Source organism: Telmatherina bonti (genome assembly GCF_933228915.1).
Source record: "Telmatherina bonti genome assembly, chromosome: 12".
Lineage (NCBI taxonomy): Eukaryota > Metazoa > Chordata > Actinopteri > Atheriniformes > Telmatherinidae > Telmatherina > Telmatherina bonti.
Window position 1 is genome coordinate 37,618,119 of NC_136610.1, and position 27,604 is coordinate 37,645,722.

At 46.5% G+C, this 27,604-nt stretch overlaps 1 protein-coding gene across 1 annotated transcript in view; it reads right to left on the minus strand.

Moving 5' to 3' along the window:
* Positions 1-892: 892 nt before the first annotated feature.
* Positions 893-27,604, minus strand: part of ptcd3 (pentatricopeptide repeat domain 3) — a gene marked incomplete at its 5' end in the record, with an annotated part of 38,568 nt that continues 11,856 nt past the window's right edge. Inside the window, one exon of the mRNA XM_079249479.1 lies at positions 893-1,010. Within this exon, the coding sequence (XP_079105605.1) occupies positions 965-1,010 (46 nt within the window). The 3' untranslated portion in view covers positions 893-964. The remainder of the gene's footprint in view (positions 1,011-27,604) is intronic.

Below are 27,604 nucleotides of genomic sequence, written 5' to 3' on the forward strand. Positions count from 1 at the left end.
TATATAAAGCAACGCTGATCCTATGAAAACTAAACCATCTTGAACGCAACTGGATCCAGCATCTCTTTGGAAGGACGAAGCGCGTCACCAATATTACAGGACCCAACACCTCTCAGCGGCTTTAGGAAAAGGAAGCCGCAACACATAGAGTAGATTTAGTTTTGAAGTTGATTCCTGTGAATTTTGTCATGAGAATCCTGAACAAATAGCATCTGTTCTTCCTGCACTCAGTGAGGAGGAGATTCTGGCATGATATTCACAAATGGTCAAGTAGTGAAATATGTGGAATTGAACAATTCACAATTGAAGATATTATTTTTTCCAACTCAAAACTTACAAAAAAGATTTCCCTTCTGACAAATATGATTATAATTGGTGATACCATATTCACAAAAATAAATGGAAAAAAAAGGTGCCAAATACAAACTATTTAAAAAATGAATTTAGAATATTCCTGTCCTCCATGAAATATATGCAGAATCCTAATCAAACTGTTGCTAATTTTTGTGATGCTGTAAAATGTTTGACCCTGTAAGTTTTTTATGGTTCTGTTTGTTAATTTTACATCAGGAAAACGCCTCGTTTCTTTTTTGTAATTGTCTCCACGAGATGTTGTAAGAGGAGGAGGAACAGCGACCTGTGGTGGACACAACAGACACAGCGACCTCTGGTGGACACAACAGACACAGCGACTTCTGGTGGACACAACAGACACAGCGACCTCTGGTGGACACAACAGACACAGCGACCTCTGGTGGACACCCCAGACACAGCGACTTCTGGTGGACACAACAGACACAGCGACCTCTGGTGGACACGACAGACAGCGACCTCTGGTGGACACAACAGACAAATGCAGCGACTTCTGGTGGACATAAAGGACAAACACAGCTTGTTTCTGCGTCTTTATTGAGTTGGTTTCACAGGGAAGCAGGAAAAGCAGAGACGTTCCATCTGGCCTCCTTCATCCAGACGCTTCTGCTGCGACGTCCAGCTCCGTTACGACGGTTCTGGACGGAGAGACAGGATGAGGACACGTCATCAGACCTGCAGCCATGTGCATTAAACCGTTTCTAGTGGGAAACATATCCCAGTAGAAGTTAAACTGGTCTGGAACTGGTAAGTTTAACTGGGAACAGGTTGGTTTAACTGGGAACAGTTAACTGGGAACAGGTAGGCTTAACTGGGAACAGTTAACTGGGAACAGGCAGGCTTAACTGGGAACAGTTAACTGGGAACAGGTAGGCTTAACTGGGAACAGTTAACTGGGAACAAGTAGGCTTAACTGGGAACAGGTTGGTTTAACTGGGAACAGGTTGGCTAAACTGGGAACAGGTAGGCTTAACTGGGAACAGGTAGGCTTAACTGGGAACAGGTTGGTTTAACTGGGAACAGGTAGGCTTAACTGGGAAAAGGTAGGCTTAACTGGGAACAAGTAGGCTTAACTGGGAACAGGTTGGTTTAACTGGGAACAGGTTGGCTAAACTGGGAACAGTTAACTGGGAACAGGTAGGCTTAACTGGGAACAGGTTGGTTTAACTGGGAACAGGTAGGCTTAACTGGGAAAAGGTAGGCTTAACTGGGAACAGGTAGGCTTAACTGGGAACAAGTAGGCTTAACTGGGAACAGGTTGGTTTAACTGGGAACAGGTTGGCTAAACTGGGAACAGTTAACTGGGAACAGGTAGGCTTAGCTGGGAACAGGTTGGTTTAACTGGGAACAGTTAACTGGGAACAGGTAGGCTTAACTGGGAACAGGTTGGTTTAACTGGGAACAGGTAGGCTTAACTGGGAACAGTTAACTGGGAACAGGTAGGCTTAACTCGGAACAGGTTGGATTAACTGGGAATTGGTTGGCTTAACTGGGAACAGGTTGGTTAATCTGGGAACAGTTAACTGGGTACAGGTTGGCTTAACTGGGAATAGTTAACTAGGAACAGGTTGGCTTAACTGGGAACAGTTAACTGGGAATGGGTTGGTTTAACTGGGAACAGTTAACTGGGAACGGGTTGGCTTAACTGGGAACAGTTAACTGGGAACAGGTTGGCTTAGCTGGTAACAGGTTGGCTTAACTGGTAACATTTAACTGGGAACAGGTTGGCTTAACTGGGAACAGGCTGGTTTAACTAGGAACAGTTAACTGGGAACAGGTTGGCTTAGCTGGTAACAGGTTGGCTTAACTGGGAACAGTTAACTGGGAACAGGTTGGCTTAACTGGGAACAGTTAACTGGGAACAGGTTGGCTTAGCTGGTAACAGGTTGGCTTAACTGGGAACAGTTAACTGGTAACGGGTTGGCTTAACTGGGAACAGTTAACTGGGTACAGGTTGGCTTAACTGGGAACAGGTTGGTTTAACCGGGAACAGTTAACTAGGAATGGGTTGGTTTAAAGGGGAACAGTTAACTGGGAATAGGTAGGCTTAGCTGGTAACAGGTTGGCTTAACTGGTAATGGGTTGGCTTAACTGGGAACAGTTAACTGGGAACAGGTTGGCTTAACTGGTAACAGGTTGGCTTAACTGGGAACAGTTAACTGGGAACGGGTTGGCTTAGCTGGTAACAGGTTGGCTTAACTGGTAACAGTTAACTGGGAACAGGTTGGCTTAACTGGGAACAGGCTGGTTTAACTAGGAACAGTTAACTGGGAACAGGTTGGCTTAGCTGGTAACAGGTTGGCTTAACTGGGAACAGTTAACTGGGAACAGGTTGGCTTAACTGGGAACAGTTAACTGGGAACAGGTTGGCTTAGCTGGTAACAGGTTGGCTTAACTGGGAACAGTTAACTGGTAACGGGTTGGCTTAACTGGGAACAGTTAACTGGTAACGGGTTGGCTTAACTGGGAACAGGTTGGTTTAACCGGGAACAGTTAACTAGGAATGGGTTGGTTTAAAGGGGAACAGTTAACTGGGAATAGGTAGGCTTAGCTGGTAACAGGTTGGCTTAACTGGTAATGGGTTGGCTTAACTGGGAACAGTTAACTGGGAACAGGTTGGCTTAACTGGGAACAGTTAACTGGGAACAGGTTGGCTTAACTGGTAACAGGTTGGCTTAACTGGGAACAGTTAACTGGGAACGGGTTGGCTTAGCTGGTAACAGGTTGGCTTAACTGGTAATGGGTTGGCTTAACTGGGAACAGTTAACTGGGAACAGGTTGGCTTAGCTGGTAACAGGTTGGCTTAACTGGTAACGGGTTGGCTTAACTGGGAACAGTTAACTGGGTACAGGTTGGCTTAACTGGGAACAGGTTGGTTTAACCGGGAACAGTTAACTAGGAATGGGTTGGTTTAAAGGGGAACAGTTAACTGGGAATAGGTAGGCTTAGCTGGTAACAGGTTGGATTAACTGGTAATGGGTTGGCTTAACTGGGAACAGTTAACTGGGAACAGGTTGGCTTAACTGGTAACAGGTTGGTTTAACTGGGAACAGTTAACTGGGAACAGGTTGGCTTAGCTGGTAACAGGTTGGCTTAACTGGTAATGGGTTGGCTTAACTGGGAACAGTTAACTGGGAACAGGTTGGCTTAACTTGTAATGGGTTGGCTTAACTGGGAACAGTTAACTGGGAACAGGTTGGCTTAACTGGGAACAGGTTGGTTTAACTGGGAACAGTTAACTGGGAACAGGTTGGCTTAGCTGGTAACAGGTTGGCTTAACTGGTAATGGGTTGGCTTAACTGGGAACAGTTAACTGGGAACAGGTTGGCTTAACTGGGAACAGTTAACTGGGAACAGGTTGGCTTAACTGGTAAAAGGTTGGCTTAACTGGTAATGGGTTGGCTTAACTGGGAACAGGTTGGTTTAACTGGGAACAGTTAACTGGGAACAGGTTGGCTTAGCTGGTAACAGGTTGGCTTAACTGGTAATGGGTTGGCTTAACTGGGAACAGTTAACTGGGAACAGGTTGGCTTAACTGGGAACAGTTAACTGGGAACAGGTTGGCTTAACTGGTAACGGGTTGGCTTAACTGGGAACAGTTAACTGGGTACAGGTTGGCTCATCTGGGAACAGGTTGGTTTAACTGGGAAAAGTTAACTAGGAATGGGTTGGTTTAAAGGGGAACAGTTAACTGGGAATAGGTAGGTTTAACAGGGAACAGGTTGGTTTAACTGGGAACAGTTAACTGGGAACAGGTTGGCTTAACTGGTAATGGGTTGGCTTAACTGGGAATAGTTAACAAGGAACAGGTTGGCTTAACTGGGAACAGGTTGGTTTAACTGGGAACAGTTAACTGGGAACGGGTTGGTTTAAAGGGGAACAATTAACTGGGAACGGGTTGGCTTAACTGGGAACAGTTAACTGGGTACAGGTTGGCTCATCTGGGAACAGGTTGGTTTAACTGGGAACAGTTAACTAGGAATGGGTTGGTTTAAAGGGGAACAGTTAACTGGGAATAGGTAGGTTTAACAGGGAACAGGTTGGTTTAACTGGGAACAGTTAACTGGGAACAGGTTGGCTTAACTGGTAATGGGTTGGCTTAACTGGGAATAGTTAACAAGGAACAGGTTGGCTTAACTGGGAACAGGTTGGTTTAACTGGGAACAGTTAACTGGGAACGGGTTGGTTTAAAGGGGAACAATTAACTGGGAACGGGTTGGCTTAACTGGGAACAGTTAACTGGGAACGGGTTGGCTTAACTGGGAACAGTTAACTGGGAACGGGTTGGCTTAGCTGGTAACAGGTTGGCTTAACTGGGAACAGCTAACTGGGTACAGGTTGGCTTAACTGGGAATAGTTAACTGGGAACAGGTTGGCTTAACTGGGAACAGTTAACTGGGAACAGGTTGGCTTAACTGGGAACAGGTTGGTTTAACTAGGAACAGGTAGGCTTAACTGGGAAAAGGTAGGCTTAACTGGGAACAGGTAGGCTTAACTGGGAACAGTTAACTGGGAACAGGTAGGCTTAACTCGGAACAGGTTGGATTAACTGGGAATAGGTTGGCTTAACTGGGAACAGGTTGGCTAATCTGGGAACAGTTAACTGGGTACAGGTTGGCTTAACTGGGAATAGTTAACTAGGAACAGGTTGGCTTAACTGGGAACAGGTTGGTTTAACTGGGAACAGTTAACTGGGAATGGGTTGGTTTAACTGGGAACAGTTAACTGGGAACGGGTTGGCTTAACTGGGAACAGTTAACTGGGAACAGGTTGGCTTAGCTGGTAACAGGTTGGCTTAACTGGTAACAGTTAACTGGGAACAGGTTGGCTTAACTGGGAAAAGGTAGGCTTAACTAGGAACAGGTAGGCTTAACTGGGAACAGTTAACTGGAAACAGGTAGGCTTAACTAGGAACAGGTAGGCTTAACTCGGAACAGGTAGGCTTAACTGGGAACAGTTAACTGGGAACAGTTAACTGGGAACAGGTAGGCTTAACTGGGAACAGTTAACTGGGAACAGGTTGGCTTAGCTGGTAACAGGTTGGCTTAACTGGTAACAGTTAACTGGGAACAGGTTGGCTTAACTGGGAACAGGCTGGTTTAACTAGGAACAGTTAACTGGGAACAGGTTGGTTTAACTGGGAACAGTTAACTGGGAACGGGTTGGTTTAACTGAGAACAGTTAACTGGGAACAGGTTGGCTTAACTGGGAAAAGGTAGGCTTAACTAGGAACAGGTAGGCTTAACTGGGAACAGTTAACTGGAAACAGGTAGGCTTAACTAGGAACAGGTAGGCTTAACTCGGAACAGGTAGGCTTAACTGGGAACAGTTAACTGGGAACAGTTAACTGGGAACAGGTTGGCTTAACTGGGAAAAGGTAGGCTTAACTAGGAACAGGTAGGCTTAACTGGGAACAGTTAACTGGAAACAGGTAGGCTTAACTAGGAACAGGTAGGCTTAACTCGGAACAGGTAGGCTTAACTGGGAACAGTTAACTGGGAACAGTTAACTGGGAAAAGGTAGGCTTAACTCGGAACAGGTAGGCTTAACTGAGAACAGTTAACTGGGAACAGGTAGGCTTAACTGGGAACAGGTAGGCTTAACTGGGAACAGGTTGGCTTAACTGGGAACAGGTAGGCTTAGCTGGGAACAGGTTGGTTTAACTGGGAACAGTTAACTGGGAACAGGTAGGCTTAACTGGTAATGGGTTGGCTTTACTGGGAACAGTTAACTGGGTACAGGTTGGCTTAACTGGGAATAGTTAACTAGGAACAGGTTGGCTTAACTGGGAACAGGTTGGCTTAACTGGTAACGGGTTGGTTTAACTGGGAACAGTTAACTGGGAACGGGTTGGCTTGACTGGGAACAGTTAACTGGGAACGGGTTGGCTTAACTGGGAACAGTTAACTGGGAACAGGTTGGCTTAGCTGGTAACAGGTTGACTTAACTGGTAACGGGTTGGCTTAACTGGGAACAGTTAACTGGGTACAGGTTGGCTTAACTGGGAACAGGTGGGCTTAACTTGGAACAGTTAACTGGAAACAGGTTGGATTGACTGGGAACAGTTAACTGGGAACAGGTTGGTTTAACTGGGAACAGTTAACTGGGACCAGGTAGGCTTAACTGGGAACAGGTTGGTTTAACTGGGAACAGTTAACTAGGAATGGGTTGGTTTAACTGGGAACAGGTTGGTTTAACTGGGAACAGGTTGGCTTAACTGGGAACAGGTTGGTTTAACTGGGAACAGGTTGGCTTAGCTGGTAACAGGTTGGCTTAACTGGTAACGGGTTGGCTTAACTGGGAACAGTTAACTGGGTACAGGTTGGCTTAACTGGGAACAGGTTGGTTTAACTGGGAACAGTTAACTAGGAACGGGTTGGTTTAAAGGGGAACAGTTAATTGGGAACAGGTAGGCTTAACTGGGAACAGGTTGGTTTAACTGGGAACAGGTTGGCTTAGCTGGGAACAGGTTGGCTTAACTGGTAATGGGTTGGCTTAACTGGGAACAGTTAACTGGGAACAGGTTGGCTTAACTGGGAACAGGTTGGTTTAACTGGGAACAGTTAACTGGGAACAGGTTGGCTTAGTTGGTAACAGGTTGGCTTAACTGGTAACGGGTTGGCTTAACTGGGAACAGTTAACTGGGTACAGGTTGGCTTAACTGGGAACAGGTTGGTTTAACTGGGAACAGTTAACTAGGAATGGGTTGGCTTAGCTGGGAACAGGTTGGCTTAACTGGTAATGGGTTGGCTTAACTGGGAATAGTTAACAAGGAACAGGTTGGCTTAACTGGGAACAGGTTGGTTTAACTGGGAACAGTTAACTGGGAACGGGTTGGTTTAAAGGGGAACAATTAACTGGGAACGGGTTGGCTTAACTGGGAACAGTTAACTGGGTACAGGTTGGCTCATCTGGGAACAGGTTGGTTTAACTGGGAACAGTTAACTAGGAATGGGTTGGTTTAAAGGGGAACAGTTAACTGGGAATAGGTAGGTTTAACAGGGAACAGGTTGGTTTAACTGGGAACAGTTAACTGGGAACAGGTTGGCTTAACTGGTAATGGGTTGGCTTAACTGGGAATAGTTAACAAGGAACAGGTTGGCTTAACTGGGAACAGGTTGGTTTAACTGGGAACAGTTAACTGGGAACGGGTTGGTTTAAAGGGGAACAATTAACTGGGAACGGGTTGGCTTAACTGGGAACAGTTAACTGGGAACGGGTTGGCTTAACTGGGAACAGTTAACTGGGAACGGGTTGGCTTAGCTGGTAACAGGTTGGCTTAACTGGGAACAGCTAACTGGGTACAGGTTGGCTTAACTGGGAATAGTTAACTGGGAACAGGTTGGCTTAACTGGGAACAGTTAACTGGGAACAGGTTGGCTTAACTGGGAACAGGTTGGTTTAACTAGGAACAGGTAGGCTTAACTGGGAAAAGGTAGGCTTAACTGGGAACAGGTAGGCTTAACTGGGAACAGTTAACTGGGAACAGGTAGGCTTAACTCGGAACAGGTTGGATTAACTGGGAATAGGTTGGCTTAACTGGGAACAGGTTGGCTAATCTGGGAACAGTTAACTGGGTACAGGTTGGCTTAACTGGGAATAGTTAACTAGGAACAGGTTGGCTTAACTGGGAACAGGTTGGTTTAACTGGGAACAGTTAACTGGGAATGGGTTGGTTTAACTGGGAACAGTTAACTGGGAACGGGTTGGCTTAACTGGGAACAGTTAACTGGGAACAGGTTGGCTTAGCTGGTAACAGGTTGGCTTAACTGGTAACAGTTAACTGGGAACAGGTTGGCTTAACTGGGAAAAGGTAGGCTTAACTAGGAACAGGTAGGCTTAACTGGGAACAGTTAACTGGAAACAGGTAGGCTTAACTAGGAACAGGTAGGCTTAACTCGGAACAGGTAGGCTTAACTGGGAACAGTTAACTGGGAACAGTTAACTGGGAACAGGTAGGCTTAACTGGGAACAGTTAACTGGGAACAGGTTGGCTTAGCTGGTAACAGGTTGGCTTAACTGGTAACAGTTAACTGGGAACAGGTTGGCTTAACTGGGAACAGGCTGGTTTAACTAGGAACAGTTAACTGGGAACAGGTTGGTTTAACTGGGAACAGTTAACTGGGAACGGGTTGGTTTAACTGAGAACAGTTAACTGGGAACAGGTTGGCTTAACTGGGAAAAGGTAGGCTTAACTAGGAACAGGTAGGCTTAACTGGGAACAGTTAACTGGAAACAGGTAGGCTTAACTAGGAACAGGTAGGCTTAACTCGGAACAGGTAGGCTTAACTGGGAACAGTTAACTGGGAACAGTTAACTGGGAACAGGTTGGCTTAACTGGGAAAAGGTAGGCTTAACTAGGAACAGGTAGGCTTAACTGGGAACAGTTAACTGGAAACAGGTAGGCTTAACTAGGAACAGGTAGGCTTAACTCGGAACAGGTAGGCTTAACTGGGAACAGTTAACTGGGAACAGTTAACTGGGAAAAGGTAGGCTTAACTCGGAACAGGTAGGCTTAACTGAGAACAGTTAACTGGGAACAGGTAGGCTTAACTGGGAACAGGTAGGCTTAACTGGGAACAGGTTGGCTTAACTGGGAACAGGTAGGCTTAGCTGGGAACAGGTTGGTTTAACTGGGAACAGTTAACTGGGAACAGGTAGGCTTAACTGGTAATGGGTTGGCTTTACTGGGAACAGTTAACTGGGTACAGGTTGGCTTAACTGGGAATAGTTAACTAGGAACAGGTTGGCTTAACTGGGAACAGGTTGGCTTAACTGGTAACGGGTTGGTTTAACTGGGAACAGTTAACTGGGAACGGGTTGGCTTGACTGGGAACAGTTAACTGGGAACGGGTTGGCTTAACTGGGAACAGTTAACTGGGAACAGGTTGGCTTAGCTGGTAACAGGTTGACTTAACTGGTAACGGGTTGGCTTAACTGGGAACAGTTAACTGGGTACAGGTTGGCTTAACTGGGAACAGGTGGGCTTAACTTGGAACAGTTAACTGGAAACAGGTTGGATTGACTGGGAACAGTTAACTGGGAACAGGTTGGTTTAACTGGGAACAGTTAACTGGGACCAGGTAGGCTTAACTGGGAACAGGTTGGTTTAACTGGGAACAGTTAACTAGGAATGGGTTGGTTTAACTGGGAACAGGTTGGTTTAACTGGGAACAGGTTGGCTTAACTGGGAACAGGTTGGTTTAACTGGGAACAGGTTGGCTTAGCTGGTAACAGGTTGGCTTAACTGGTAACGGGTTGGCTTAACTGGGAACAGTTAACTGGGTACAGGTTGGCTTAACTGGGAACAGGTTGGTTTAACTGGGAACAGTTAACTAGGAACGGGTTGGTTTAAAGGGGAACAGTTAATTGGGAACAGGTAGGCTTAACTGGGAACAGGTTGGTTTAACTGGGAACAGGTTGGCTTAGCTGGGAACAGGTTGGCTTAACTGGTAATGGGTTGGCTTAACTGGGAACAGTTAACTGGGAACAGGTTGGCTTAACTGGGAACAGGTTGGTTTAACTGGGAACAGTTAACTGGGAACAGGTTGGCTTAGTTGGTAACAGGTTGGCTTAACTGGTAACGGGTTGGCTTAACTGGGAACAGTTAACTGGGTACAGGTTGGCTTAACTGGGAACAGGTTGGTTTAACTGGGAACAGTTAACTAGGAATGGGTTGGCTTAGCTGGGAACAGGTTGGCTTAACTGGTAATGGGTTGGCTTAACTGGGAATAGTTAACAAGGAACAGGTTGGCTTAACTGGGAACAGGTTGGTTTAACTGGGAACAGTTAACTGGGAATGGGTTGGCTTAACTGGGAACAGTTAACTGGGAACGGGTTGGCTTAACTGGGAACAGTTAACTGGGAACGGGTTGGCTTAGCTGGTAACAGGTTGGCTTAACTGGGAACAGTTAACATGGAATGGGTTGGTTTAACTGGGAACGGGTTGGTTTAACTGGGAACAGGTTGGCTTAACTGGGAACAGTTAACTGGGAACAGGTTGGTTTAACTGGGAACAGGTTGGCTTAGCTGGTAACAGGTTGGCTTAACTGGTAACGGGTTGGCTTAACTGGGAACAGTTAACTGGGTACAGGTTGGCTTAACTGGGAACAGGTTGGTTTAACTGGGAACAGTTAACTGGGAACGGGTTGGCTTAACTGGGAACAGGTTGGCTTAACTGGTAACGGGTTGGTTTAACTGGGAACAGTTAACTGGGAACGGGTTGGCTTGACTGGGAACAGTTAACTGGGAACGGGTTGGCTTAACTGGGAACAGTTAACTGGGAACAGGTTGGCTTAGCTGGTAACAGGTTGACTTAACTGGTAACGGGTTGGCTTAACTGGGAACAGTTAACTGGGTACAGGTTGGCTTAACTGGGAACAGGTGGGCTTAACTTGGAACAGTTAACTGGAAACAGGTTGGATTGACTGGGAACAGTTAACTGGGAACAGGTTGGTTTAACTGGGAACAGTTAACTGGGACCAGGTAGGCTTAACTGGGAACAGGTTGGTTTAACTGGGAACAGTTAACTAGGAATGGGTTGGTTTAACTGGGAACAGGTTGGTTTAACTGGGAACAGGTTGGCTTAACTGGGAACAGGTTGGTTTAACTGGGAACAGGTTGGCTTAGCTGGTAACAGGTTGGCTTAACTGGTAACGGGTTGGCTTAACTGGGAACAGTTAACTGGGTACAGGTTGGCTTAACTGGGAACAGGTTGGTTTAACTGGGAACAGTTAACTAGGAACGGGTTGGTTTAAAGGGGAACAGTTAATTGGGAACAGGTAGGCTTAACTGGGAACAGGTTGGTTTAACTGGGAACAGGTTGGCTTAGCTGGGAACAGGTTGGCTTAACTGGTAATGGGTTGGCTTAACTGGGAACAGTTAACTGGGAACAGGTTGGCTTAACTGGGAACAGGTTGGTTTAACTGGGAACAGTTAACTGGGAACAGGTTGGCTTAGTTGGTAACAGGTTGGCTTAACTGGTAACGGGTTGGCTTAACTGGGAACAGTTAACTGGGTACAGGTTGGCTTAACTGGGAACAGGTTGGTTTAACTGGGAACAGTTAACTAGGAATGGGTTGGCTTAGCTGGGAACAGGTTGGCTTAACTGGTAATGGGTTGGCTTAACTGGGAATAGTTAACAAGGAACAGGTTGGCTTAACTGGGAACAGGTTGGTTTAACTGGGAACAGTTAACTGGGAATGGGTTGGCTTAACTGGGAACAGTTAACTGGGAACGGGTTGGCTTAACTGGGAACAGTTAACTGGGAACGGGTTGGCTTAGCTGGTAACAGGTTGGCTTAACTGGGAACAGTTAACATGGAATGGGTTGGTTTAACTGGGAACGGGTTGGTTTAACTGGGAACAGGTTGGCTTAACTGGGAACAGTTAACTGGGAACAGGTTGGTTTAACTGGGAACAGGTTGGCTTAGCTGGTAACAGGTTGGCTTAACTGGTAACGGGTTGGCTTAACTGGGAACAGTTAACTGGGTACAGGTTGGCTTAACTGGGAACAGGTTGGTTTAACTGGGAACAGTTAACTGGGAACGGGTTGGTTTAAAGGGGAACAGTTAACTGGGAACAGGTTGGCTTAGCTGGTAACAGGTTGGCTTAACTGGTAATGGGTTGGCTTAACTGGGAACAGTTAACTGGGAACAGGTTGGCTTAACTGGGAACAGTTAACTGGGAACAGGTTGGCTTAGCTGGTAACAGGTTGGCTTAACTGGGAACAGTTAACTGGTAACGGGTTGGCTTAACTGGGAACAGTTAACTGGGTACAGGTTGGCTTAACTGGGAACAGGTTGGTTTAACCGGGAACAGTTAACTAGGAATGGGTTGGTTTAAAGGGGAACAGTTAACTGGGAATAGGTAGGCTTAGCTGGTAACAGGTTGGCTTAACTGGTAATGGGTTGGCTTAACTGGGAACAGTTAACTGGGAACAGGTTGGCTTAACTGGTAACAGGTTGGCTTAACTGGGAACAGTTAACTGGGAACGGGTTGGCTTAGCTGGTAACAGGTTGGCTTAACTGGTAATGGGTTGGCTTAACTGGGAACAGTTAACTGGGAACAGGTTGGCTTAACTGGTAATGGGTTGGCTTAACTGGGAACAGGTTGGCTTAACTGGGAACAGTTAACTGGGAACAGGTTGGCTTAGCTGGTAACAGGTTGGCTTAACTGGGAACAGTTAACTGGTAACGGGTTGGCTTAACTGGGAACAGTTAACTGGGTACAGGTTGGCTTAACTGGGAACAGGTTGGTTTAACCGGGAACAGTTAACTAGGAATGGGTTGGTTTAAAGGGGAACAGTTAACTGGGAATAGGTAGGCTTAGCTGGTAACAGGTTGGCTTAACTGGTAATGGGTTGGCTTAACTGGGAACAGTTAACTGGGAACAGGTTGGCTTAACTGGTAACAGGTTGGCTTAACTGGGAACAGTTAACTGGGAACGGGTTGGCTTAGCTGGTAACAGGTTGGCTTAACTGGTAATGGGTTGGCTTAACTGGGAACAGTTAACTGGGAACAGGTTGGCTTAACTGGTAATGGGTTGGCTTAACTGGTAACAGGTTGGCTTAACTGGTAATGGGTTGGCTTAACTGGGAACAGTTAACTGGGAACAGGTTGGCTTAACTGGGAACAGGTTGGTTTAACTGGGAACAGGTTGGTTTAACTGGGAACAGTTAACTGGGAACAGGTTGGCTTAGCTGGTAACAGGTTGGCTTAACTGGTAATGGGTTGGCTTAACTGGGAACAGTTAACTGGGAACAGGTTGGCTTAACTGGGAACAGTTAACTGGGAACAGGTTGGCTTAGCTGGTAACAGGTTGGCTTAACTGGTAACGGGTTGGCTTAACTGGGAACAGTTAACTGGGTACAGGTTGGCTTAACTGGGAACAGGTTGGTTTAACCGGGAACAGTTAACTAGGAATGGGTTGGTTTAAAGGGGAACAGTTAACTGGGAATAGGTAGGCTTAGCTGGTAACAGGTTGGCTTAACTGGTAATGGGTTGGCTTAACTGGGAACAGTTAACTGGGAACAGGTTGGCTTAACTGGGAACAGTTAACTGGGAACAGGTTGGCTTAACTGGTAACAGGTTGGCTTAACTGGTAATGGGTTGGCTTAACTGGGAACAGTTAACTGGGAACAGGTTGGCTTAACTGGGAACAGGTTGGTTTAACTGGGAACAGTTAACTGGGAACAGGTTGGCTTAGCTGGTAACAGGTTGGCTTAACTGGTAATGGGTTGGCTTAACTGGGAACAGTTAACTGGGAACAGGTTGGCTTAACTGGGAACAGTTAACTGGGAACAGGTTGGCTTAACTGGTAACAGGTTGGCTTAACTGGTAATGGGTTGGCTTAACTGGGAACAGGTTGGTTTAACTGGGAACAGTTAACTGGGAACAGGTTGGCTTAGCTGGTAACAGGTTGGCTTAACTGGTAATGGGTTGGCTTAACTGGGAACAGTTAACTGGGAACAGGTTGGCTTAACTGGGAACAGTTAACTGGGAACAGGTTGGTTTAACCGGGAACAGTTAACTAGGAATGGGTTGGTTTAAAGGGGAACAGTTAACTGGGAATAGGTAGGCTTAGCTGGTAACAGGTTGGCTTAACTGGTAATGGGTTGGCTTAACTGGGAACAGTTAACTGGGAACAGGTTGGCTTAACTGGTAACAGGTTGGCTTAACTGGGAACAGTTAACTGGGAACGGGTTGGCTTAGCTGGTAACAGGTTGGCTTAACTGGGAACAGTTAACTGGGAACAGGTTGGCTTAACTGGTAATGGGTTGGCTTAACTGGTAATGGGTTGGCTTAACTGGGAATAGTTAACAAGGAACAGGTTGGCTTAACTGGGAACAGGTTGGTTTAACTGGGAACAGTTAACTGGGAATGGGTTGGCTTAACTGGGAACAGTTAACTGGGAACGGGTTGGCTTAACTGGGAACAGTTAACTGGGAACGGGTTGGCTTAGCTGGTAACAGGTTGGCTTAACTGGGAACAGTTAACTAGGAATGGGTTGGTTTAACTGGGAACGGGTTGGTTTAACTGGGAACAGGTTGGCTTAACTGGGAACAGTTAACTGGGAACAGGTTGGTTTAACTGGGAACAGGTTGGCTTAGCTGGTAACAGGTTGGCTTAACTGGTAACGGGTTGGCTTAACTGGGAACAGTTAACTGGGTACAGGTTGGCTTAACTGGGAACAGGTTGGTTTAACTGGGAACAGTTAACTAGGAACGGGTTGGTTTAAAGGGGAACAGTTAACTGGGAACAGGTTGGCTTAGCTGGTAACAGGTTGGCTTAACTGGTAATGGGTTGGCTTAACTGGGAACAGTTAACTGGGAACAGGTTGGCTTAACTGGGAACAGTTAACTGGGAACAGGTTGGCTTAGCTGGTAACAGGTTGGCTTAACTGGGAACAGTTAACTGGTAACGGGTTGGCTTAACTGGGAACAGTTAACTGGGTACAGGTTGGCTTAACTGGGAACAGGTTGGTTTAACCGGGAACAGTTAACTAGGAATGGGTTGGTTTAAAGGGGAACAGTTAACTGGGAATAGGTATGCTTAGCTGGTAACGGGTTGGCTTAACTGGTAATGGGTTGGCTTAACTGGGAACAGTTAACTGGGAACAGGTTGGCTTAACTGGTAACAGGTTGGCTTAACTGGGAACAGTTAACTGGGAACGGGTTGGCTTAGCTGGTAACAGGTTGGCTTAACTGGTAATGGGTTGGCTTAACTGGGAACAGTTAACTGGGAACAGGTTGGCTTAACTGGTAATGGGTTGGCTTAACTGGTAACAGGTTGGCTTAACTGGTAATGGGTTGGCTTAACTGGGAACAGTTAACTGGGAACAGGTTGGCTTAACTGGGAACAGGTTCGTTTAACTGGGAACAGGTTGGTTTAACTGGGAACAGTTAACTGGGAACAGGTTGGCTTAGCTGGTAACAGGTTGGCTTAACTGGTAACGGGTTGGCTTAACTGGGAACAGTTAACTGGGTACAGGTTGGCTTAACTGGGAACAGGTTGGTTTAACCGGGAACAGTTAACTAGGAATGGGTTGGTTTAAAGGGGAACAGTTAACTGGGAATAGGTAGGCTTAGCTGGTAACAGGTTGGCTTAACTGGTAATGGGTTGGCTTAACTGGGAACAGTTAACTGGGAACAGGTTGGCTTAACTGGGAACAGTTAACTGGGAACAGGTTGGCTTAACTGGTAACAGGTTGGCTTAACTGGTAATGGGTTGGCTTAACTGGGAACAGTTAACTGGGAACAGGTTGGCTTAACTGGGAACAGGTTGGTTTAACTGGGAACAGTTAACTGGGAACAGGTTGGCTTAGCTGGTAACAGGTTGGCTTAACTGGTAATGGGTTGGCTTAACTGGGAACAGTTAACTGGGAACAGGTTGGCTTAACTGGGAACAGTTAACTGGGAACAGGTTGGCTTAACTGGTAACAGGTTGGCTTAACTGGTAATGGGTTGGCTTAACTGGGAACAGGTTGGTTTAACTGGGAACAGTTAACTGGGAACAGGTTGGCTTAGCTGGTAACAGGTTGGCTTAACTGGTAATGGGTTGGCTTAACTGGGAACAGTTAACTGGGAACAGGTTGGCTTAACTGGGAACAGTTAACTGGGAACAGGTTGGTTTAACCGGGAACAGTTAACTAGGAATGGGTTGGTTTAAAGGGGAACAGTTAACTGGGAATAGGTAGGCTTAGCTGGTAACAGGTTGGCTTAACTGGTAATGGGTTGGCTTAACTGGGAACAGTTAACTGGGAACAGGTTGGCTTAACTGGTAACAGGTTGGCTTAACTGGGAACAGTTAACTGGGAACGGGTTGGCTTAGCTGGTAACAGGTTGGCTTAACTGGTAATGGGTTGGCTTAACTGGGAACAGTTAACTGGGAACAGGTTGGCTTAACTGGTAACAGGTTGGCTTAACTGGTAATGGGTTGGCTTAACTGGGAACAGTTAACTGGGAACAGGTTGGCTTAACTGGGAACAGGTTCGTTTAACTGGGAACAGGTTGGTTTAACTGGGAACAGTTAACTGGGAACAGGTTGGCTTAGCTGGTAACAGGTTGGCTTAACTGGTAATGGGTTGGCTTAACTGGGAACAGTTAACTGGGAACAGGTTGGCTTAACTGGGAACAGTTAACTGGGAACAGGTTGGCTTAACTGGTAACAGGTTGGCTTAACTGGTAATGGGTTGGCTTAACTGGGAACAGGTTGGTTTAACTGGGAACAGTTAACTGGGAACAGGTTGGCTTAGTTGGTAACAGGTTGGCTTAACTGGTAACGGGTTGGCTTAACTGGGAACAGTTAACTGGGTACAGGTTGGCTTAACTGGGAACAGGTTGGTTTAACTGGGAACAGTTAACTAGGAATGGGTTGGCTTAGCTGGGAACAGGTTGGCTTAACTGGTAATGGGTTGGCTTAACTGGGAATAGTTAACAAGGAACAGGTTGGCTTAACTGGGAACAGGTTGGTTTAACTGGGAACAGTTAACTGGGAATGGGTTGGCTTAACTGGGAACAGTTAACTGGGAACGGGTTGGCTTAACTGGGAACAGTTAACTGGGAACGGGTTGGCTTAGCTGGTAACAGGTTGGCTTAACTGGGAACAGTTAACTAGGAATGGGTTGGTTTAACTGGGAACGGGTTGGTTTAACTGGGAACAGGTTGGCTTAACTGGGAACAGTTAACTGGGAACAGGTTGGTTTAACTGGGAACAGGTTGGCTTAGCTGGTAACAGGTTGGCTTAACTGGTAACGGGTTGGCTTAACTGGGAACAGTTAACTGGGTACAGGTTGGCTTAACTGGGAACAGGTTGGTTTAACTGGGAACAGTTAACTAGGAACGGGTTGGTTTAAAGGGGAACAGTTAACTGGGAACAGGTTGGCTTAGCTGGTAACAGGTTGGCTTAACTGGTAATGGGTTGGCTTAACTGGGAACAGTTAACTGGGAACAGGTTGGCTTAACTGGGAACAGTTAACTGGGAACAGGTTGGCTTAGCTGGTAACAGGTTGGCTTAACTGGTAACGGGTTGGCTTAACTGGGAACAGTTAACTGGGTACAGGTTGGCTTAACTGGGAACAGGTTGGTTTAACTGGGAACAGTTAACTAGGAATGGGTTGGCTTAGCTGGGAACAGGTTGGCTTAACTGGTAATGGGTTGGCTTAACTGGGAATAGTTAACAAGGAACAGGTTGGCTTAACTGGGAACAGGTTGGTTTAACTGGGAACAGTTAACTGGGAATGGGTTGGCTTAACTGGGAACAGTTAACTGGGAACGGGTTGGCTTAACTGGGAACAGTTAACTGGGAACGGGTTGGCTTAGCTGGTAACAGGTTGGCTTAACTGGGAACAGTTAACTAGGAATGGGTTGGTTTAACTGGGAACGGGTTGGTTTAACTGGGAACAGGTTGGCTTAACTGGGAACAGTTAACTGGGAACAGGTTGGTTTAACTGGGAACAGGTTGGCTTAGCTGGTAACAGGTTGGCTTAACTGGTAACGGGTTGGCTTAACTGGGAACAGTTAACTGGGTACAGGTTGGCTTAACTGGGAACAGGTTGGTTTAACTGGGAACAGTTAACTAGGAACGGGTTGGTTTAAAGGGGAACAGTTAACTGGGAACAGGTTGGCTTAGCTGGTAACAGGTTGGCTTAACTGGTAATGGGTTGGCTTAACTGGGAACAGTTAACTGGGAACAGGTTGGCTTAACTGGGAACAGTTAACTGGGAACAGGTTGGCTTAGCTGGTAACAGGTTGGCTTAACTGGGAACAGTTAACTGGTAACGGGTTGGCTTAACTGGGAACAGTTAACTGGGTACAGGTTGGCTTAACTGGGAACAGGTTGGTTTAACCGGGAACAGTTAACTAGGAATGGGTTGGTTTAAAGGGGAACAGTTAACTGGGAATAGGTATGCTTAGCTGGTAACGGGTTGGCTTAACTGGTAATGGGTTGGCTTAACTGGGAACAGTTAACTGGGAACAGGTTGGCTTAACTGGTAACAGGTTGGCTTAACTGGGAACAGTTAACTGGGAACGGGTTGGCTTAGCTGGTAACAGGTTGGCTTAACTGGTAATGGGTTGGCTTAACTGGGAACAGTTAACTGGGAACAGGTTGGCTTAACTGGTAATGGGTTGGCTTAACTGGTAACAGGTTGGCTTAACTGGTAATGGGTTGGCTTAACTGGGAACAGTTAACTGGGAACAGGTTGGCTTAACTGGGAACAGGTTCGTTTAACTGGGAACAGGTTGGTTTAACTGGGAACAGTTAACTGGGAACAGGTTGGCTTAGCTGGTAACAGGTTGGCTTAACTGGTAACGGGTTGGCTTAACTGGGAACAGTTAACTGGGTACAGGTTGGCTTAACTGGGAACAGGTTGGTTTAACCGGGAACAGTTAACTAGGAATGGGTTGGTTTAAAGGGGAACAGTTAACTGGGAATAGGTAGGCTTAGCTGGTAACAGGTTGGCTTAACTGGTAATGGGTTGGCTTAACTGGGAACAGTTAACTGGGAACAGGTTGGCTTAACTGGGAACAGTTAACTGGGAACAGGTTGGCTTAACTGGTAACAGGTTGGCTTAACTGGTAATGGGTTGGCTTAACTGGGAACAGTTAACTGGGAACAGGTTGGCTTAACTGGGAACAGGTTGGTTTAACTGGGAACAGTTAACTGGGAACAGGTTGGCTTAGCTGGTAACAGGTTGGCTTAACTGGTAATGGGTTGGCTTAACTGGGAACAGTTAACTGGGAACAGTTAACTGGGAACAGGTAGGCTTAACTGGGAACAGTTAACTGGGAACAGGTTGGCTTAGCTGGTAACAGGTTGGCTTAACTGGTAACAGTTAACTGGGAACAGGTTGGCTTAACTGGGAACAGGCTGGTTTAACTAGGAACAGTTAACTGGGAACAGGTTGGTTTAACTGGGAACAGTTAACTGGGAACGGGTTGGTTTAACTGAGAACAGTTAACTGGGAACAGGTTGGCTCAACTGGGAAAAGGTAGGCTTAACTAGGAACAGGTAGGCTTAACTGGGAACAGTTAACTGGAAACAGGTAGGCTTAACTAGGAACAGGTAGGCTTAACTCGGAACAGGTAGGCTTAACTGGGAACAGTTAACTGGGAACAGTTAACTGGGAACAGGTTGGCTTAACTGGGAAAAGGTAGGCTTAACTAGGAACAGGTAGGCTTAACTGGGAACAGTTAACTGGAAACAGGTAGGCTTAACTAGGAACAGGTAGGCTTAACTCGGAACAGGTAGGCTTAACTGGGAACAGTTAACTGGGAACAGTTAACTGGGAAAAGGTAGGCTTAACTCGGAACAGGTAGGCTTAACTGAGGACAGTTAACTGGGAACAGGTAGGCTTAACTGGGAACAGGTAGGCTTAACTGGGAACAGGTTGGCTTAACTGGGAACAGGTAGGCTTAGCTGGGAACAGGTTGGTTTAACTGGGAACAGTTAACTGGGAACAGGTAGGCTTAACTGGTAATGGGTTGGCTTTACTGGGAACAGTTAACTGGGTACAGGTTGGCTTAACTGGGAATAGTTAACTAGGAACAGGTTGGCTTAACTGGGAACAGGTTGGCTTAACTGGTAACGGGTTGGTTTAACTGGGAACAGTTAACTGGGAACGGGTTGGCTTGACTGGGAACAGTTAACTGGGAACGGGTTGGCTTAACTGGGAACAGTTAACTGGGAACAGGTTGGCTTAGCTGGTAACAGGTTGACTTAACTGGTAACGGGTTGGCTTAACTGGGAACAGTTAACTGGGTACAGGTTGGCTTAACTGGGAACAGGTGGGCTTAACTTGGAACAGTTAACTGGAAAAAGGTTGGATTGACTGGGAACAGTTAACTGGGAACAGGTTGGTTTAACTGGGAACAGTTAACTGGGACCAGGTAGGCTTAACTGGGAACAGGTTGGTTTAACTGGGAACAGTTAACTAGGAATGGGTTGGTTTAACTGGGAACAGGTTGGTTTAACTGGGAACAGGTTGGCTTAACTGGGAACAGGTTGGTTTAACTGGGAACAGGTTGGCTTAGCTGGTAACAGGTTGGCTTAACTGGTAACGGGTTGGCTTAACTGGGAACAGTTAACTGGGTACAGGTTGGCTTAACTGGGAACAGGTTGGTTTAACTGGGAACAGTTAACTAGGAACGGGTTGGTTTAAAGGGGAACAGTTAATTGGGAACAGGTAGGCTTAACTGGGAACAGGTTGGTTTAACTGGGAACAGGTTGGCTTAGCTGGGAACAGGTTGGCTTAACTGGTAATGGGTTGGCTTAACTGGGAACAGTTAACTGGGAACAGGTTGGCTTAACTGGGAACAGGTTGGTTTAACTGGGAACAGTTAACTGGGAACAGGTTGGCTTAGTTGGTAACAGGTTGGCTTAACTGGTAACGGGTTGGCTTAACTGGGAACAGTTAACTGGGTACAGGTTGGCTTAACTGGGAACAGGTTGGTTTAACTGGGAACAGTTAACTAGGAATGGGTTGGCTTAGCTGGGAACAGGTTGGCTTAACTGGTAATGGGTTGGCTTAACTGGGAATAGTTAACAAGGAACAGGTTGGCTTAACTGGGAACAGGTTGGTTTAACTGGGAACAGTTAACTGGGAACGGGTTGGCTTAACTGGGAACAGTTAACTGGGAACGGGTTGGCTTAGCTGGTAACAGGTTGGCTTAACTGGGAACAGTTAACATGGAATGGGTTGGTTTAACTGGGAACGGGTTGGTTTAACTGGGAACAGGTTGGCTTAACTGGGAACAGTTAACTGGGAACAGGTTGGTTTAACTGGGAACAGGTTGGCTTAGCTGGTAACAGGTTGGCTTAACTGGTAACGGGTTGGCTTAACTGGGAACAGTTAACTGGGTACAGGTTGGCTTAACTGGGAACAGGTTGGTTTAACTGGGAACAGTTAACTAGGAACGGGTTGGTTTAAAGGGGAACAGTTAACTGGGAACAGGTTGGCTTAGCTGGTAACAGGTTGGCTTAACTGGTAATGGGTTGGCTTAACTGGGAACAGTTAACTGGGAACAGGTTGGCTTAACTGGGAACAGTTAACTGGGAACAGGTTGGCTTAGCTGGTAACAGGTTGGCTTAACTGGGAACAGTTAACTGGTAACGGGTTGGCTTAACTGGGAACAGTTAACTGGGTACAGGTTGGCTTAACTGGGAACAGGTTGGTTTAACCGGGAACAGTTAACTAGGAATGGGTTGGTTTAAAGGGGAACAGTTAACTGGGAATAGGTAGGCTTAGCTGGTAACAGGTTGGCTTAACTGGTAATGGGTTGGCTTAACTGGGAACAGTTAACTGGGAACAGGTTGGCTTAACTGGTAACAGGTTGGCTTAACTGGGAACAGTTAACTGGGAACGGGTTGGCTTAGCTGGTAACAGGTTGGCTTAACTGGTAATGGGTTGGCTTAACTGGGAACAGTTAACTGGGAACAGGTTGGCTTAACTGGTAATGGGTTGGCTTAACTGGTAACAGGTTGGCTTAACTGGTAATGGGTTGGCTTAACTGGGAACAGTTAACTGGGAACAGGTTGGCTTAACTGGGAACAGGTTGGTTTAACTGGGAACAGGTTGGTTTAACTGGGAACAGTTAACTGGGAACAGGTTGGCTTAGCTGGTAACAGGTTGGCTTAACTGGTAATGGGTTGGCTTAACTGGTAATGGGTTGGCTTAACTGGGAACAGTTAACTGGGAACAGGTTGGCTTAACTGGGAACAGTTAACTGGGAACAGGTTGGCTTAGCTGGTAACAGGTTGGCTTAACTGGTAACGGGTTGGCTTAACTGGGAACAGTTAACTGGGTACAGGTTGGCTTAACTGGGAACAGGTTGGTTTAACCGGGAACAGTTAACTAGGAATGGGTTGGTTTAAAGGGGAACAGTTAACTGGGAATAGGTAGGCTTAGCTGGTAACAGGTTGGCTTAACTGGTAATGGGTTGGCTTAACTGGGAACAGTTAACTGGGAACAGGTTGGCTTAACTGGGAACAGTTAACTGGGAACAGGTTGGCTTAACTGGTAATGGGTTGGCTTAACTGGGAACAGTTAACTGGGAACAGGTTGGCTTAACTGGGAACAGGTTGGTTTAACTGGGAACAGTTAACTGGGAAACGGTTGGCTTAGCTGGTAACAGGTTGGCTTAACTGGTAATGGGTTGGCTTAACTGGGAACAGTTAACTGGGAACAGGTTGGCTTAACTGGGAACAGTTAACTGGGAACAGGTTGGCTTAACTGGTAACAGGTTGGCTTAACTGGTAATGGGTTGGCTTAACTGGGAACAGGTTGGTTTAACTGGGAACAGTTAACTGGGAACAGGTTGGCTTAGCTGGTAACAGGTTGGCTTAACTGGTAATGGGTTGGCTTAACTGGGAACAGTTAACTGGGAACAGGTTGGCTTAACTGGGAACAGTTAACTGGGAACAGGTTGGTTTAACCGGGAACAGTTAACTAGGAATGGGTTGGTTTAAAGGGGAACAGTTAACTGGGAATAGGTAGGCTTAGCTGGTAACAGGTTGGCTTAACTGGTAATGGGTTGGCTTAACTGGGAACAGTTAACTGGGAACAGGTTGGCTTAACTGGTAACAGGTTGGCTTAACTGGGAACAGTTAACTGGGAACGGGTTGGCTTAGCTGGTAACAGGTTGGCTTAACTGGTAATGGGTTGGCTTAACTGGGAACAGTTAACTGGGAACAGGTTGGCTTAACTGGTAATGGGTTGGCTTAACTGGTAATGGGTTGGCTTAACTGGGAATAGTTAACAAGGAACAGGTTGGCTTAACTGGGAACAGGTTGGTTTAACTGGGAACAGTTAACTGGGAATGGGTTGGCTTAACTGGGAACAGTTAACTGGGAACGGGTTGGCTTAACTGGGAACAGTTAACTGGGAACGGGTTGGCTTAGCTGGTAACAGGTTGGCTTAACTGGGAACAGTTAACTAGGAATGGGTTGGTTTAACTGGGAACGGGTTGGTTTAACTGGGAACAGGTTGGCTTAACTGGGAACAGTTAACTGGGAACAGGTTGGTTTAACTGGGAACAGGTTGGCTTAGCTGGTAACAGGTTGGCTTAACTGGTAACGGGTTGGCTTAACTGGGAACAGTTAACTGGGTACAGGTTGGCTTAACTGGGAACAGGTTGGTTTAACTGGGAACAGTTAACTAGGAACGGGTTGGTTTAAAGGGGAACAGTTAACTGGGAACGGGTTGGCTTAGCTGGTAACAGGTTGGCTTAACTGGGAACAGTTAACTAGGAATGGGTTGGTTTAACTGGGAACGGGTTGGTTTAACTGGGAACAGGTTGGCTTAACTGGGAACAGTTAACTGGGAACAGGTTGGTTTAACTGGGAACAGGTTGGCTTAGCTGGTAACAGGTTGGCTTAACTGGTAACGGGTTGGCTTAACTGGGAACAGTTAACTGGGTACAGGTTGGCTTAACTGGGAACAGGTTGGTTTAACTGGGAACAGTTAACTAGGAACGGGTTGGTTTAAAGGGGAACAGTTAACTGGGAACAGGTTGGCTTAGCTGGTAACAGGTTGGCTTAACTGGTAATGGGTTGGCTTAACTGGGAACAGTTAACTGGGAACAGGTTGGCTTAACTGGGAACAGTTAACTGGGAACAGGTTGGCTTAGCTGGTAACAGGTTGGCTTAACTGGTAACGGGTTGGCTTAACTGGGAACAGTTAACTGGGTACAGGTTGGCTTAACTGGGAACAGGTTGGTTTAACTGGGAACAGTTAACTAGGAATGGGTTGGCTTAGCTGGGAACAGGTTGGCTTAACTGGTAATGGGTTGGCTTAACTGGGAATAGTTAACAAGGAACAGGTTGGCTTAACTGGGAACAGGTTGGTTTAACTGGGAACAGTTAACTGGGAATGGGTTGGCTTAACTGGGAACAGTTAACTGGGAACGGGTTGGCTTAACTGGGAACAGTTAACTGGGAACGGGTTGGCTTAGCTGGTAACAGGTTGGCTTAACTGGGAACAGTTAACTAGGAATGGGTTGGTTTAACTGGGAACGGGTTGGTTTAACTGGGAACAGGTTGGCTTAACTGGGAACAGTTAACTGGGAACAGGTTGGTTTAACTGGGAACAGGTTGGCTTAGCTGGTAACAGGTTGGCTTAACTGGTAACGGGTTGGCTTAACTGGGAACAGTTAACTGGGTACAGGTTGGCTTAACTGGGAACAGGTTGGTTTAACTGGGAACAGTTAACTAGGAACGGGTTGGTTTAAAGGGGAACAGTTAACTGGGAACAGGTTGGCTTAGCTGGTAACAGGTTGGCTTAACTGGTAATGGGTTGGCTTAACTGGGAACAGTTAACTGGGAACAGGTTGGCTTAACTGGGAACAGTTAACTGGGAACAGGTTGGCTTAGCTGGTAACAGGTTGGCTTAACTGGGAACAGTTAACTGGTAACGGGTTGGCTTAACTGGGAACAGTTAACTGGGTACAGGTTGGCTTAACTGGGAACAGGTTGGTTTAACTGGGAACAGTTAACTAGGAACGGGTTGGTTTAAAGGGGAACAGTTAACTGGGAACGGGTTGGCTTAGCTGGTAACAGGTTGGCTTAACTGGGAACAGTTAACTAGGAATGGGTTGGTTTAACTGGGAACGGGTTGGTTTAACTGGGAACAGGTTGGCTTAACTGGGAACAGTTAACTGGGAACAGGTTGGCTTAACTGGTAACAGGTTGGCTTAACTGGGAACAGTTAACTGGGAACGGGTTGGCTTAGCTGGTAACAGGTTGGCTTAACTGGTAATGGGTTGGCTTAACTGGGAACAGTTAACTGGGAACAGGTTGGCTTAACTGGTAATGGGTTGGCTTAACTGGTAACAGGTTGGCTTAACTGGTAATGGGTTGGCTTAACTGGGAACAGTTAACTGGGAACAGGTTGGCTTAACTGGGAACAGGTTCGTTTAACTGGGAACAGGTTGGTTTAACTGGGAACAGTTAACTGGGAACAGGTTGGCTTAGCTGGTAACAGGTTGGCTTAACTGGTAACGGGTTGGCTTAACTGGGAACAGTTAACTGGGTACAGGTTGGCTTAACTGGGAACAGGTTGGTTTAACCGGGAACAGTTAACTAGGAATGGGTTGGTTTAAAGGGGAACAGTTAACTGGGAATAGGTAGGCTTAGCTGGTAACAGGTTGGCTTAACTGGTAATGGGTTGGCTTAACTGGGAACAGTTAACTGGGAACAGGTTGGCTTAACTGGGAACAGTTAACTGGGAACAGGTTGGCTTAACTGGTAACAGGTTGGCTTAACTGGTAATGGGTTGGCTTAACTGGGAACAGTTAACTGGGAACAGGTTGGCTTAACTGGGAACAGGTTGGTTTAACTGGGAACAGTTAACTGGGAACAGGTTGGCTTAGCTGGTAACAGGTTGGCTTAACTGGTAATGGGTTGGCTTAACTGGGAACAGTTAACTGGGAACAGGTTGGCTTAACTGGGAACAGTTAACTGGGAACAGGTTGGCTTAACTGGTAACAGGTTGGCTTAACTGGTAATGGGTTGGCTTAACTGGGAACAGGTTGGTTTAACTGGGAACAGTTAACTGGGAACAGGTTGGCTTAGCTGGTAACAGGTTGGCTTAACTGGTAATGGGTTGGCTTAACTGGGAACAGTTAACTGGGAACAGGTTGGCTTAACTGGGAACAGTTAACTGGGAACAGGTTGGTTTAACCGGGAACAGTTAACTAGGAATGGGTTGGTTTAAAGGGGAACAGTTAACTGTGAATAGGTAGGCTTAGCTGGTAACAGGTTGGCTTAACTGGTAATGGGTTGGCTTAACTGGGAACAGTTAACTGGGAACAGGTTGGCTTAACTGGTAACAGGTTGGCTTAACTGGGAACAGTTAACTGGGAACGGGTTGGCTTAGCTGGTAACAGGTTGGCTTAACTGGTAATGGGTTGGCTTAACTGGGAACAGTTAACTGGGAACAGGTTGGCTTAACTGGTAATGGGTTGGCTTAACTGGTAACGGGTTGGCTTAACTGGTAATGGGTTGGCTTAACTGGGAACAGTTAACTGGGAACAGGTTGGCTTAACTGGGAACAGGTTCGTTTAACTGGGAACAGGTTGGTTTAACTGGGAACAGTTAACTGGGAACAGGTTGGCTTAGCTGGTAACAGGTTGGCTTAACTGGTAATGGGTTGGCTTAACTGGGAACAGTTAACTGGGAACAGGTTGGCTTAACTGGGAACAGTTAACTGGGAACAGGTTGGCTTAACTGGTAACAGGTTGGCTTAACTGGTAATGGGTTGGCTTAACTGGGAACAGGTTGGTTTAACTGGGAACAGTTAACTGGGAACAGGTTGGCTTAGTTGGTAACAGGTTGGCTTAACTGGTAACGGGTTGGCTTAACTGGGAACAGTTAACTGGGTACAGGTTGGCTTAACTGGGAACAGGTTGGTTTAACTGGGAACAGTTAACTAGGAATGGGTTGGCTTAGCTGGGAACAGGTTGGCTTAACTGGTAATGGGTTGGCTTAACTGGGAATAGTTAACAAGGAACAGGTTGGCTTAACTGGGAACAGGTTGGTTTAACTGGGAACAGTTAACTGGGAATGGGTTGGCTTAACTGGGAACAGTTAACTGGGAACGGGTTGGCTTAACTGGGAACAGTTAACTGGGAACGGGTTGGCTTAGCTGGTAACAGGTTGGCTTAACTGGGAACAGTTAACTAGGAATGGGTTGGTTTAACTGGGAACGGGTTGGTTTAACTGGGAACAGGTTGGCTTAACTGGGAACAGTTAACTGGGAACAGGTTGGTTTAACTGGGAACAGGTTGGCTTAGCTGGTAACAGGTTGGCTTAACTGGTAACGGGTTGGCTTAACTGGGAACAGTTAACTGGGTACAGGTTGGCTTAACTGGGAACAGGTTGGTTTAACTGGGAACAGTTAACTAGGAACGGGTTGGTTTAAAGGGGAACAGTTAACTGGGAACAGGTTGGCTTAGCTGGTAACAGGTTGGCTTAACTGGTAATGGGTTGGCTTAACTGGGAACAGTTAACTGGGAACAGGTTGGCTTAACTGGGAACAGGTTGGCTTAGCTGGTAACAGGTTGGCTTAACTGGGAACAGTTAACTGGTAACGGGTTGGCTTAACTGGGAACAGTTAACTGGGTACAGGTTGGCTTAACTGGGAACAGGTTGGTTTAACCGGGAACAGTTAACTAGGAATGGGTTGGTTTAAAGGGGAACAGTTAACTGGGAATAGGTATGCTTAGCTGGTAACGGGTT